The sequence below is a fragment of the Myotis daubentonii genome, chromosome 3, assembly GCF_963259705.1.
Source record: "Myotis daubentonii chromosome 3, mMyoDau2.1, whole genome shotgun sequence".
NCBI lineage: Eukaryota > Metazoa > Chordata > Mammalia > Chiroptera > Vespertilionidae > Myotis > Myotis daubentonii.
The window spans coordinates 216,348,958-216,363,965 of NC_081842.1; the positions used below are offsets into that span (position 1 = coordinate 216,348,958).

The window sequence follows — 15,008 nt, forward strand, 5'->3', positions numbered from 1 at the left end:
ACCCACAGGCCCACGCCAGCACGGACCTGGCCTGTGCCCAACACTTGTGCTAATCACCACCCATGGCTAGACAGCGGCGCTCTGGCTAATATGAATAATCAAAACGAAATCAATGACAGCAGCGTGTGGCCGAGCTTTGGAGAGCATCTTCTCATGAACAATTTGCCCGAGAGGCGGCCAACCGCTGGGAGAGAGTAATTGAGATGTGAAGGCGGGGCTAGGGGGAGGGTGGGGTGACCCCACATGGGGCTGGCTGCTCCATCCCCGCCCAGGGGAGAGGTGGAAAGCTGTGGCTGGGGCAGACGGGCCCTGAGCCCAGGTCTAGCGCCGCTGTCACCCCTGCATGGACAGAATCGTGTGCCCCAACATTCTTAGGTTGGAGCCCGGACCCCAAGGTGACTGTGTTTGGAGACAGGGCCTTTCAGAGATGAACAAGGTTACATGAGGTCCTAAGGGTGGGTCCTAACCCAGCAGGACTCGTGCCCTGTCAGAAGAGGAAGAGGCACCAGGATTGTGCACACGCAGGGCAAGGCCGGGGGAGGACACAGCGAGAAGGCGGCCGTCTGCAAGCCCGGAAACTGGGCCTCCCCGGAAACCTACCCAGCCGACCGACACCTTGATCCTGGACTTCTGTCTCCGGACTGAGAAAATTAATTCCTTTAAGCCGCAGAGCCTGTGGTATTCCACCCCCTGGCATAGAGATTACATCTCTAATCTCTCAACCACCCTCTGAGGAAGAATTATCGTCGCATTTATTAATTTGAGAACCAAGACGCGAGAAGTTACGTGACTGACATTGCAGAGAAGGGGCGGGGAGGGGCTGCAGAGGCAGGCTCTTCACGCTGCACCCCTTCCGGGACCCAGGAACGCCTGGATGGATGAGGGGGTGCGGCCCCATCCAGGGGCGGAGATCCCTTCCACTCAAAGCTACACTCACGTCACTTCCTGGAGAGAGGGTGTCCAGTTTATGGGGGGGGGGGCGTTGCTGGTGATGGTGCAGGAACCCCAGTAACCTGGGGCTGGGCCAGGTGCTGACCCCCAGCCTGCCACCCACCCCGCCGGGTCCTGCCCTCTCTGGCTACAGAGGATGCCATCATCTCAGAATGGCCAGGCTCTGAACCCTGGCTTCTCCCTCGTGACCTTCCTTCCCGGGGCCAGGACAGCTGGACAGTTGGGCCAGAGCGTGGGCCCCTGAGCTGGCCAGGCCACCCAGACCAGGGAGAGGACCCCGGCCGGGCCCCCAGGGTGCAGGGGAGAGGGTGGGACCTGCTGTGACCTGCCCCTGGAGGGTCTGGAGCCAGCAAGAGAGGGAGGGGGGCCTGGGCCAGGAGCCAGGCTCAGGGCTAAACCTGGGCCTCTGGGTTCCACGCTCATAGCGGAGATTGAGCATTTATGGGGAATTTCTATGAAAGAACCCAGAGGAAGACTCCTCCCAGAGGAGCTGGGGCTTTCGGGGAGCAGCGTTTGGGGGTTGTGGTGGGGAGGGGACTCACCTTGTCAGAGATGGGGACCCAGAGGCAGTTCCTCTTGGTTGTCCCCTGACGCGGCGACCCTAAGCGGTGGTGGGACTTGACTGAAGGGCAGAGCGAACCCCAGCCCAGCGCCTGAGCTCGCTGTGCGGGAGGAAGGGGCTGGGCCCCAGAAATGCCGAGAGCCTGTGTCAGGCTGGCCCCATGCGTAAGATGTAAGGAAGGCCTTTGATTCCTCTTGGCCTCGGTTTCCTCATCTGCCAAATGGGTGCGTGCCTCTCTGTGGTTCCCCTGACCACGTCACTGTTCGCTAAGGGACTTTAAAGACATACAGAGAAGTGGGACTGGGATTCAGTGGTGCCCACGGGAGATCTGAGGCCGCCAGGATTGGGGTCCCCAGGGAGAGACCCTTTCTGCTCTGAAACGTCAGGCTGGCAACACGTTGGGAAGAAACTGGACAAGGACAAGGACATACACGGCCCCACCCCAGGGCAGTCACTCCTAGCAGAGGACTGGGAGGGCTGGAGCCTGGGCCATGACTTGGCTTCTGGGCACGGCAGGGTTCTCGGTGCTGTGTGAGCAGGTGGCAAGCGGCATGTTGGTGACAAAGAAACGCCCACCCAACAGGGGTCCGTGGGTGCCCCTTCCTCCCGCCCCGTCAGCGGGGACGCAGCCATTTCTCCTGCAATGCACTCAGCACGCAGAAAGGCCCATGGAGAGGGTGACCATTTTTTTTTTTTCCTTAATCCTCACCCGGGGATATTTTCCATTGATTTTTAGGGAGAGTGGAAGAGAGAGGGAAAGACAGAGGAACACTGATATGAGAGAAGCACATTGATTGGTTGCCTCCTGAACAAGCCCCGGCCAGGGCCCCGGGCTGGGGAGGAGCCTGCCACCGAGGTACGTGCCCTTGATTGGAACTGAACCCAGGACCCTTTGGTCCGCAGGCCGATGCTCTGTCCACTGAGCCAAACAGGCCAGGCGAAAAGGGTGCCCTTTCAGCATGCTGCCCAGACAGGTCACCTTGGAGACAGACAGGGCGCCATGGTCATGGCTGGACAACGGTGTAAACTGGGACGCTCCCCGGCGACCGGGACGCGTGGTCACCCTATTTAGGGACCATGAGACGGAGGTGGGAGGGAGGGGAGCGCGCGTGCCTCTCAATGCATGAATGAGCCCAATTGGATTCCTCCGGGTTGTTGACACGGGAAGGCTGTCTCCATGGCAACAAGGTCAGTGGGAAATGGCAGCGGCGTTGGTTTAATTTTCACTGTATTCTTGTTGACAGGAATAAAGGCCCTGCTTCTGATTTCTTGGTTCAACTGGATAACATTTTCATTAGATTTAACTTCTCATATCCAGACACCCACATACTATTCAATTTCCCCGTCTCGCCCTCAACTCTCATTCTCCGCGGGTCCTGAGGACGTTTTCAGAAATCTCATTTCCAGGGGCTCGGAGGCTGGCTGGGGACGGGCGGCATGTGCACTCGGGGACGTGTGTGCCGGCTGCTGAAGGAGCTGTCGGTGCCTGGCTCCGGGTGTTTGGGGGCGCAGGGCATCAGGACCCCACTTCCTGTCTTCTGGCTGGAGGCACAAGCTTGCTCCAGTGGTAGTGGTGCAGGAGAGGGCAGAGGGCAGAGGGCAGAGACCTGAGACTCAGCACAGCAGGTCCTGTTCCAGGTGGGATGACCTCTGACCTCGGGGGGAGGGGCAGGAACAGGGTTCCCCCAGGAGGAGCCCTGACAGCTCTGACGTCAGGAGACCCTGGCCACTGGGCCTGGCGCTCCCTGCGCCTCTGCAGTGGCCGCTCAGACGAGTCCTCGGGGCTCGGTGACGGAGCGGCCTTGGCGGTGTTTCTCACCCACGGCCCTGCCACTCCAAGGCTCTCGGAATCCCTGACTGGTCAGTGTCGCTGTCATGGAGGCCGCCATTCTTCACGCTGCAGTAAAAGGGGAACGCTCTGGCAGCTCTCCGCTTGTCAGTGATGTCAGAGGTGCAGTTTGGCCGAGAGAGAGGAAGGGTCACCCCTGACCCAGGAGTCACGTGGGCCCTGGGACCATCTTCTCAGCGGGGCTAACGGCAGCCCATCCTCCTGGCGCAGGTCAGGGGAGAGAGGGCAGGAGTGACCGCCCCTCGGGCCCCTGGCAGGGGGTGGGGGTGTTGGCAGGGACCCAGCGGGATCCCAGATGGTTTCCATCTGCTTCTCGGGGGACCTTGGGCTCAGGTGCCTCCTCCACGCCACCCCCGTTGCAGGGAGCCAGGTGCCACTGAAGGGGGAGGGAGCTGCCCCTGGGCCCCTCACTGGCCCAGAACCTCCCATTTTCAGAGAGAAGCTGAAAGCCCGGAGGTTTCAATGTTGGCAGCAAATTCTCACTTTAACGAAACCACTGGTAGGATGAGCAGGGCTGTGTGGCTCCGGGTCACGGTCAGGCACGTGCCACTCCAGCACAGAGGCGCCCCTACCAAGCTCACTGCAGAGCTGGGACTTTTGTGACGGGAACAGGGGTGGGGGTTGGGGGGGTGGGGGGGGGGTGGCGCCCAAGTAGCTGGAGTGGCACTAGCCGGCAGTGACAGGAAATCAAAAGTATTTCTCTTTTCCTGCTCCGTGGGGGACAATTCCACTAAATAAAATTTAGCCAGAGGGAAAAAGGCTCATTTGCACAATAAGCCTGGGTCCTCCCTGCACAGCCGGAGAAAGGAGCGGGCCCCACACTAAGAGGAGCCTTGCCCTGAGGCCCACGCCTGCTCGCCCGGGGGCCAGGCGGGGAGGCGCCGGAAGGCATTCTGCTAGGACTGGGGGCTTGCGGGGACCCACCCGGCCTCTCCCTGAGCAGCAACTCTAACCGAGGGGACACCCGACGGGCAGGGAAGTTCCCCCAGGCCCCTCCCTGTCCTCACCCCAGCAGTGAGTCCACTTCCTGCAGACACAGGCGGGGAGAGAACCTTCCGGGCCTCCTGGGCTCCATCCACTGGGCCCGGGCCTGGGCCCACCGCAGGGACACAGGCGTGCTTCCTTTATGGCACCCCGGGGTGTTTCTCAGGACTTCACGGCCGTAAGTGTCCGGCCAGACCCCGTATGTGCCTGGCACTAACATCTCACTTTCAACCCAAGGAAAGTGGTAGAGTCGCAGGTCTTACCCCAGAGTCTACGGAGAGACCTCACACGGCCCCCGCCCCCCCCATTCTTCTGCATGTTGGAGATCCGCACTGCCGCCCCCCTCCCCCCCATCCCGCGTCTGCTTCCTTCCCAGCCACGTGGGAACCAGCTGGTGCGTAACCGGCCTGTGGCCTGATCTCCGCGGGGCTCCTGGGTGGCGTCTGGCTGCGCCTGCTGCAGGCTGCGAGCTCTCAAAAAGCACGAGAGTCTTGCTTGTTAAAAACGCAGGTGCCTGGGGCCGCTCAGACCCGTGGGACAGGGCGTCTTGGAGGCAGGAGCCCACCTTTTCACCAACCTGCCCGCGTGTCTGTGACGTGGACCTCTGCCCTGGCATGGAGCCAGCATCTGCCCAGGTTGTGCGGGCCAGGAGGACTGGGGGCACCTTGGCCACTCTGGCTGCCCTGAGCCCCAGGGGTGAGCAGCCTGGACATGCCCAGCTCATTCCTGACTCCCGGTCCCTCACTCCTTGAGAGGTGGGGACACTGGGAAATGCGTCCAAGTGAACACTTCTGGCTGGAAATAAACCCTCCAACCCTTCCTGACAGCAACCTCCCCTCCCCAGCCTGACGCCCCCTCCCCGCCCCCCCCCACTTTCACCTCTGGTCTCAGGCGCCCCGCCTGCTGCTCCTGAGGCAGCACCTCTGGGACTTGCTGTGCTAACTGCCCCTCCACCGCCCACAGACTCTGGCCGAGATGTGGGAGCATGTCCTCTGTCAGGGGAGCGCCAGCCCCTCCACCTTGCATCGGCCAGGTGATGACTGAGGCGGAGAGGAAAGGAGGTGCGCTCCAGCCTCACCCCAAGGCCACGGCCCCAGAGTGGCAGAGCAGGTCTAAGACGCCTCCCACCACATCCCAGGCACCAGGTCCCAGGCAGGGCTGGGACAGTGCCGGGTCTGCAGGCTCCAGAGCCTGGCTGGGGAGTCTGGCTCTTTCGGAGGGTTCGCCTCTCTGAGCCGCTCTGCTGCTACTGGCCACCAGGTGGCGCTAATCGACCAGGAACGGGGTTTGGTGCAGGGTTGGGAAAGGGAAAGCCTTTGTTGATTTTACTTCTTGATATTTCTATAATCACCAGGATTACAATCTAAGCAAAAAAGCAAAACAAATAAACACTTCCCCTCTTGCTGCATCTTTGGTCTTTGTCTGGAAAAGGATGAGAGAACAACAGAGGCATTGCCTATACAGCCCAGGGCATGGGTGTTGTAGCAGGGAGGGCCTGGGGGGCCCTGGAGACCAGGCTCTGGTGGCTTAACATGCGGGTGAGGAGCTCCTGGGAGAGGCAGGTGCCTGCTAATTAGCCTGCTCCTTTCTAGTCTCCGCTACTCCGCCATCTGAGACATTCCTCAGCAGGTGGAGCTCCCCTCTCAGCGCACTGGCCTTGCCGGGGCCCGGGGGCTGGTTGTGCTGGCCAGGCAGTGCAGAGGCTGGGAATGTGCTCCCTGAGAGCACATGGGAAGGGGCGGAGACCCTGGCTCCCCAGACACCAGCAGGCTGCAGGTGCTCCAGGACCACAGGTGACGGTGACTCAGGATGGCTGGGAGCCCGGACAGCACCCTCAAACCCCCCCACTCAATATGGGCTCCACCCCCTTCACCATGACCTCTACCCACTTCCACTCAACACGGCCTCCATCCTCTCCACACTCAACACAACCTCCATCCCCTCCACACTCAACACGGCCTCCATCCCCTCCACACTCAACACAATCTTCATCCCCTCCACACTCAACACAACCTCCATCCTGTCCACACTCAACACAACCTCCATGCCCTCCACACTCAACACGGCCTCCATCCTCTCCACACTCAACACAACCTCCATCCCCTCCACACTCAACACGGCCTCCGTCCCCTCCACACTCAACACGGCCTCCATCCCCTCCACACTCAACACGGCCTCCATCCCCTCCACACTCAACACGGCCTCCATCCCCTCCACACTCAACACAACCTCCATCCCCTCCACACTCAACACGGCCTCCATCCCCTCCACACTCAACACAATCTTCATCCCCTCTACACTCAACACAACCTCCATCCTGTCCACACTCAACACAACCTCCATCCCCTCCACACTCAACACGGCCTCCATCCTCTCCACACTCAACACAACCTCCATCCCCTCCACACTCAACACGGCCTCCGTCCCCTCCACACTCAACACGGCCTCCATCCCCTCCACACTCAACACGGCCTCCATCCCCTCCACACTCAACACAACCTCCATCCCCTCCACACTCAACACGGCCTCCATCCCCTCCACACTCAACACAATCTTCATCCCCTCCACACTCAACACAACCTCCATCCCCTCCACACTCAACACAACCTCCATCCCCTCCACACTCAACACAACCTCCATCCCCTCCACACTCAACACGGCCTCCATCCCCTCCACACTCAACACGGCCTCCATCCCCTCCACACTCAACACGGCCTCCATCCCCTCCACACTCAACACAACCTCCGTCCCCTCCACACTCAACACGGCCTCCATCCCCTCCACACTCAACACAACCTCCATCCCCTCCACACTCAACACGGCCTCCATCCCCTCCACACTCAACACAACCTCCATCCCCTCCACACTCAACACGGCCTCCATCCCCTCCACACTCAACACGGCCTCCATCCCCTCCACACTCAACACAACCTCCATCCCCTCCACACTCAACACAACCTCCATCCCCTCCACACTCAACACGGCCTCCATCCCCTCCACACTCAACACAACCTCCATCCCCTCCACACTCAACACGGCCTCCATCCCCTCCACACTCAACACGGCCTCCATCCCCTCCACACTCAACACAACCTCCATCCCCTCCACACTCAACACAACCTCCATCCCCTCCACACTCAACATGGCCTCCATTCCCGCACTGAGCACGTTTCCCACCAGGTGGGCAGGATGTGGCACAGAGCTCGTTGGACCTGGGCGGGGAGGACCCCACCTGCCCAGCCCTCTCTTGTGCGCTGGCAGTTGGCTGGGCCCAAGGCTGGTGCTTGCTCAGAGCAGCTGCATTGGAACAGACCCCAGTTTCCAGGAGGAGACACGCTAAGCCTTAGGTCCCGTTCACTTGGATTCTATAAGCGCCAACCCACGGACGGGAACTGAGCTAACCCTCAGCCCTGAGCTGAGCAGGTCTCCGTGGAGGTCCAACAGGGGCACCCGGCTTGAGCTCAGCTCCACTCAGCCCTGAGCGACGCACACGCAGAACCCTAGTCCCCAAGGTATGTTAGGATGGTAGTGCTTAGCAAAAGACTACACTTCCCAGACTCCCTTGCAACCAGGGGTGACCATGTGACCAAATCCTGGCCAATGACCTATGAATATAAGTATGGGCATTTGGGCCCTGTTCTTAAGGGGAAAATGATTGCCCCCCACTTTCTCATTTCTGCTTCCACTGGCTGGAATGCAGTTGTGATGGCGGGAGCTGGAGTTGCCATCCTGGGCCACGTGAGAGAAGGCGACACCCTAGGAACAGCAGAGCGACCAGCTGGTGGGAGCCCTGATGGCGGATCCCTGACACTGGGCTGCCACGTCAACCTCCACCTGCTACGTGGAAATCTCCTTCTCGCTTATGGAAGCCTCCAGTCTCTTGGCCTTTGCCTCGGCAGCAGGGCCCGCATCCTAACTGCCACGGAAGGGCTTGCGGGGGACGGAGAGGAAGCGTTAGGGAGCACCTGGGGGATTCCTATCAGACATCACATTTTCCTGTTTCCTCTTTTAACCTGGAGGAGGCATCCCTCAGGGTGCCGGTGGAAGGCAAGCCCCCAGGGACCAAAGGACACAGCCGCAGGAATCAGGGGGGGCTCTCCGTCCCTCTGGCTTCCCCGGGCGTTTGTGAGACCCCAGAGCTGAAGACCACGAGCCCCGTCTCGCAGCGGCCGAGGCAGAGGCTGCAGGTCCGAGCTCCCCTTGCCGCCGAGAAGACAGCGTTTTGATGAAACCACTGACAACTCTGCTGTGGGGCAGGGAAATTGGGAAACCTCGGGAGATCACACTGTGAAGCCTTCGAAGGAATGTGATTTATGTGGAAATGTGATGAAGCTAATGGGTTTGGCTGCAGCGCGGGTGGCACGCCTGCGCCTGGAACCGAATCTGACGCCTTCCTGGCTCGAGGCGCCTCTGCTTCCCGAGCACCCGGCCGCGCCCTGCCTGTGCCCGGCCGCGTTGGCACCGAGAGCTCCCATCCCCCCACTTCCGGGCCCTGTCCCAGGCTGCGTGTCTGTGACCGGAGCCACGCACACACGTGCATTCTACGTGTTTGCGCGGTGCTGGGCTCCCGCCCCAAACCCCAGAGAACCCAGGCTACGAGCTTTATGGGGGTTTGCTGCAGTTTTACATGATTTGCTCGATGCACCGCAGACTCGAGCAGGCCTTTGGGTCCCTCCAGGTAAACGCCCGAGGCCTGGTGTCTACCCTGGAGTTCATGGAGCTTAGCCCCCTTGTCCATCGGGAGGGGACGCAGCCTGAGCCCCGAGGCCCCAGGCCACCTGGCTCAAGGTTCCTGGTGGCAGCAGCAGCATCAGGGGCAAGCTGGTCGGAGCCCCTGAGGCCGTACAGACCCCTCTGTCGCTCCTGATCCCCATCCCCGACCTTGGGATGAGGGGGGTCCCCCGATCTGAGCACTGTGGGACTCTCAGGATTAGCGGGCTACTGCAGCGTACCTGGATTTAGCTTGGACCCTCCCAGAGACGGGGCCCTCACTCCTCCGGGAAGGCATTTCCGCTGCTCCCTGTACATGGCGCCCAGCGGCTTCTTCCCCACAGCCCCCTCCCCAGGCGCATGGGCTCTGAGGGGCCGCTCACCCGCTCTGAGTCTGGTTCTCCTGAGCCCAGGTGTCCAAGGGGGCAGGAGAGGCCATGGAGCCCCACTAGTGGCCGCCGGGAGCCACGGCCCATGGAAATGGGGTGGCAGCCGAGGCCCAGCTTTCTGGACTCACCGGAGCTTTGCACTCGGTGGTTCGCACCCGACAGATGCTTCGGAACGCACCGCCGTGCCGGCACAGTGAAGGCCAGCTCGGCCCCATGGTCCCTGTGCCTCCCACTCAGGGCGCGAGGCCTCCTGTCCAGGAGCAGAGGGCGAGGGTGAGGCACCCAGCTCCGGGCAGCGCTCCCGGATCCCCAGGCCTCCCCCAACTCCTGCCTGCCACCAGGGGGCAGCGGTCCCCGCTCTCTGGGCTCTGCTCCTCTTTCCTGTTGCTTTGTGCCTCTGAGCCTCGCCTGTCTCACCTGTCACATGGGCGTGAGGATCAAGGGAAAGCGGGGTCACTGTGTCACTGCCATCCGAGGGGAAGGGGCTCCCACACCTGGTCCCCGAGGCCATGGAGGGCCTCCTGACCTGCCCGGATGCCACTGGCCTGGGCCCCGGGGCGGGACCTGGGCGGGCGGCCGCGGCTACTCACACATCGGCTTCAGCTGCCCGATGAGCTCCTCCTTGGTCCATTTCGCCCACTCCTTCTTGTCGGTGTTGATGGAGCAGAGGATGGGGCCGCAGGGCTTGCCACAGTCCTCGATGGCCGGGACGTTGAGATAGTGCACCAGGACGATGTCGGGGTTCTGGGGGGAGAGCACAGAGACTGGCAGCATGAGGTGGCGTGGAGTCCATCCAGGCCTCCCCACCCCCCGCCAGCAGGCACAGGCCGGCCGAGTGTCCGCACGCCCAGCTTCCTCATCCTCGGGGCCGCTGACACGCACTGTCGGGGGGACGCCCTGCGCCCAGCAGCAGCCCTGGCGCCTGCCTGCCCGATGCCTTACCCCCAGCCTACAGGAGCTACTAGAACCGGCGCCAGACACCGCCCAGCGTCCCCGGGGGACACAACTACCCCAGCGGAGAACCGCCGCTCTACACACAGTGCAACGAAGTGCCACACACGCGGTCAGACCCATCTATACCCCACACCCCGGACCTTAGGCCTCATGCCAACAGCTGCCCGGGGGCACTGGGCCCGCCGGTGCCCACCCCCGTCCTCACCACAGCACGACCTCCCGACACAGGAAACTCCACCACCTCTTCCCGCGGGGAAACGGGGTCCCCAGGTTGAAGGCGCCCCGCGTGTAAGGGTGGGTCCCTCTCCCTGTGCAAACAGCCCCATCAGCAGGGCCCTTCCGAGCGACACCTAGGCGGCCGTCACTCACTCCCCTGGGAGCTCGGAACGGAAAGAACGCTCCCGTGGGGACCCTGCAGGCACCGCTGGTCCCCAGATGGGTCGGCCTCGTCCCCCAGACTCAGTTCAAAATGCCCTCGCCCCCCCCCCCCCCGCCCGCCACCAGCTCTGACAGTGACGTGCCCGGGCCCCTCGGGGCAGCAGCTTCTCGTGGCCCCCAGAAGGCCAGGCCGGTTTCGTTTGTAAAAAGCAATCGTGTCGCTCTATAACGCAGCTGGAAAGACCCTGAAAAACCTCCCCAGTCAGGGAACGTGAGGGAACATCGAGATGCCGCTACAGACAAGCCACCGGAAGGCCCCTTCCATCTCTCTTTCCCGGAGCTGTGGCCTCTGCGTTTCCTGCCTGACGCCGGCCACGAGTTGCCCCGAGGCCCGTGGCTCGAGGGCCCCGCTGAGGAGCTGCGTCTGCAGTCACCCTTTCGGATCTGGTCAGAGCCACGCAATGAGTGACTGTGGGGTCAATCAACGCGTTAGCAAAGGCCCGAGATGACACGTGACCAGTGCAAGAACGTCGACTGGCGCCATTTAAGAAGCTTTTCAATAAGGGTTTTTCCTTGCCAACGCTCAGTTACCCAGCAAATCACATCAGCACGACCAGGAGCCGCCCGGAACGGCAGTTTTTCTGGACGGCGGCTCTCATGCTCCTTAATAGTGATGAGGACCCGACATCGGCGCACACGCGCTGTGGTCTGAGCACTGTCAGCGTCATCTCGCTTGGTGCCAGCGCTAGCCAGCGTGGGGCGGGCAGGGCGGGGCCAGGCAGGGCCGGGCAGGGCAGGGTACCCTCTGTCTACAATGAGGGGACTGAGCCCAGAGAAGCTGTGACCTGCCTGAAGCTGTGTGTCTGGCCAGGGACAGAGCCTGGGCCGGAAGCCAGGATTCTGACTCCCAATTCAGGTCCTGCCAAGACACCTGCTGGCCTGTCTCGCTTGGTCTCGGCGCTTTCCCGCCTCAGCTTCCCTGCATCCTTGCCTTGTGCCCCAGAGGGAGGGGGGCTGCAGACCTGCTCTCCTCATTGCACGGGTGAGGTGGCCCAGGACCAGGGGGGGGGTACACCTGGGTCCCTGCCCTGTGTTCTTCCTGGGACCAGCACAGGGCCTCCCGGGCTGCGCTGGGCTGGGAGCTCCTGCTTGAGCTGTGCCTGGGCAGGTGGCAGCACCAGCTGCTGAGCAAGACGAGGAAGGATCAAAGGGCTGCAGGGCCGGCGGGCCGTCCGCCCGGGGCTGCCTCTGATCCTGGCCCTGGAGCAGGAGCTGGGTCCTGCGGGGGACACTGGATGGATGTCAGCCGCCCAGGAGATGAAAGACCTGCAGCCTCCTGCCCCAGAGCCCCACAGAGCACCCAGCAAAGGCTGTGGGAGACCAAGGCGGTAGGACAGGCATGGGAGCCAAGGAGGGCCGCCTTCACCACACACCGAAACCCCAAACCAGTTAATTCCTGCACTAGAGCACCCCGAACTCTCCTATGTCAGAAAGCGCTGTCCCTCCCTTCAGCGTCCAGCTCCGTGTTTACATAACTGGCCTCCACCTATTCTTTGAGGACAAGCACCACGCTCGCCTCCTCCTCCAGGAAGTACTCCCTGATACCCCGCCCTCTGTATCAGGATGGAGACGGGGTTTGTATCTTAGTCAGTACGCCTCCTTTATCTCCTCAGCCACGGGGGACGGCCCGGAGCTGTCACGGCATTGGCAATGACCACCGTTCACTTCCATCAGCGGAATTGAGCTAGACTGACGGTGGACTTCCCGCCCTTCCCTTTCCATGCTTGCGTGCCGCTGACATCTGGCTTCAGTCTCCTAGTCTATGAGGGGCACAGCACTGCTAGGAGGCTGGGAGGCAGGGCTGGCTCTACCCTCGGCCGGGTCCGAGGCCGCTGAGAATTCGATGGAGGCTGCGGCTACTCAATCCCTCAGCTCAAAAAACGCCCCAGGGCACAGCGACGGCACCTGTTAGGAGCTCACAGACCGGGGGTCCGGGCCCCACACCTGTAACTATGGACTTGGGGGTCTAGTTCTCCTTCTGAGCCTTTTGAATCAGGTCCCAGGCCCTTCCCGGAGCCCCGCCCTGGGCTGAGCCTCTCAGCGGCCTTGACACAGTTGGGAGGAAGCGCGGCCCCTGCAGGAGCTGGGGCTGGTTGGGGTTAGGAAGCTGGGAAGCCGGCTTCACGCTCTCCATTGTAACCGCAGATCCTGCCCCAGGGCCTGGGTTCCTGCAGCTCCAAGTCCCTGGTGGAATCTTAAGTACCGACTTCCCGGTGGGGCTGGTTTGGAGAGAGCGTGATCGAGGTATGTTTGGATGTGTGGGGCACACATCGCTTCTTGGCAATGTTGCAATCTCATCCATTAGTTGTGCATTTTATTGGGTGTTTTTGGCAGAAAAATATATTAGCCATGGAGTCCCTGTGTTGTATCGGTTCCCAGGAATGCTCACAGCAACGTCAGATCCCCAGTGAGCGCCGCTCTGCACGCGGGGCAGGTGGGCTGCGGGAGGATCGGGGGCGCCCAGTGTGGGATGGTGGGGTGGAGGGGCAGGAGGGGCGGAGCATGGCCAGGACACTGCCCAGCGGACCAGCTAGGACTCGGAAGTCTCCGTTCTGGACAGTGTGCAGCCAGCTTGCTGGGTCTGCCCTGCGCTGTGCGAAGCTTCCCGGGGGTCAGCACCCAGGACAGGCCACGGGTGGGGGTGGGACAAGAGCATGTCCACAGGCTCCTCCCTGCATACGGGGTTTCCATGAAGATGCCAGAGGTCACCCACCTGAAGAGAGCATGACCTTGGAGGATGACACCTCCCGAAAGTCCACGAGGCCTGGCCTGGTGTCAAAGGCCTGGGGGAGGGGTCCCGTGGGCCGGCTGGGGCTGTGGAGGGGAGAGCTGAGGACCAGTAAAGGTCTCAGAGATGTTCCAGAACCTTCTGGAAAGAGCTGTGCACAAGGAGGTCCCATCCCTTCCTCGTCTGTAAAGCGAAGACTGGCCCCGCCCTTCTCCCCAGGCTGCTGGGCTGGAGAGCGTGGAGTCCCTCTGCCGCCAAACCCCACACCAAGCAAAATGGATTTCCCCCGAGAGAATGGCCAGAGCTAAGCTTCTGGCCGCGGTTCACCCACTCACAACGCAGACGCTCTCTGCACAGCCCTGTGTGTCCCGATCCTCCTCTCACAGCATGTGGCCCCCTCACGGCTGGGTCCGGGGGCCCTGCCCCTGGTGCCCTTGCCCAGCGACCTGGCCGTAGCTACCCTGCTCCCAGGAGTCCTGGCACTCTCTCCACAGCCCACCCTCTGCCCCGCCCAGGCTCACGGCCCCCTGTCCCACTGTCCACTCACAGCTCCTGTTGGGGCCTCGTGAACACCCCTGGCTTCAAGGCCGAGCCAGATGGCCAGCCCCAGGCCCTACCCCATGGGGAACGGCACCACCTCCCCCAATCGTCCAGGTCGGGCCCTCCAAGTCACCCTCTCTGCTTGTCCCTCCCTCTCTCTCCTGACCCATCACCATCATGGCATTCTCCCTGCCCCACCCATGTCCGCCCTGACAGCCTGAGTGTGAGCCCACTCCGCCTGGGCCTCCCCTCCCCCCTCCCAGTCAGTTCTCCCAACCCCAGCAGGTGTGACCCCAGAATCCCGGCAATGGCGAGTGACACCCACACCCCTGATAGGGTTACAGGAACCACCACCCGTTTTCTCTCCAGCCACTGGCGCTCCCCGAGGCTGAGGCTCCTGCCACCCCATCCCCCACACCTGCTGTGTTCCCCGTTCTCTCCGGCTGAGGTGCTCCGTGATAAGTCTCAATGCCACCTCCCCTGGCTCCTCATTCAGCGGCTCCCCAGGCACAGCACCCCCCTCCCCTCCCCGCCTCCCGCCCCCCCCCCCCCCCCCCCCGCCCCACCAGGCCTGCTCTGTGCCGAGCCTTGGCTGTCCAACAGCTTCGCTGCGGCTCTCACGTCTGAGCATTTCCTGCTTGCCTTCCCACCCAGAGCCTGAGCTCTGACGGCCGGGCTCTGCCCACGGTGCGTTCCCAAGCCCAGAGCAGGGCCGGCACGAAGCAGGCACTCTGGCTCACCTGCCGAATGCCGAGGGTGGGGGACAGCCAGCTGCCCCAGGGCCCGGGCCACCAGCCTGCCCGGGGCGCTGACCTGGGCTGGGGAGGTGGTGCCAGGCAGCGTCTCCTCCCTGCTGACTCAGCTCTCAGGACCCCCCTCACCCCCACCCCTGCTCCCTCCAGG

The 15,008-nt window shown here is 62.4% G+C and overlaps 1 protein-coding gene across 9 annotated transcripts in view; it reads right to left on the reverse strand.

Annotated features, from left to right (window-relative positions):
- CAMTA1 (calmodulin binding transcription activator 1) overlaps window positions 1–15,008 on the reverse strand; it is a 683,296-nt gene that overhangs the window by 90,890 nt on the left and 577,398 nt on the right. For all 9 annotated transcript variants that reach the window (XM_059691394.1, XM_059691396.1, XM_059691393.1 and 6 more), the window contains one exon: window positions 10,036–10,189. In XM_059691394.1, coding sequence (XP_059547377.1) covers window positions 10,036–10,189 — 154 coding nt within the window. The remainder of the gene's footprint in view (window positions 1–10,035; window positions 10,190–15,008) is intronic.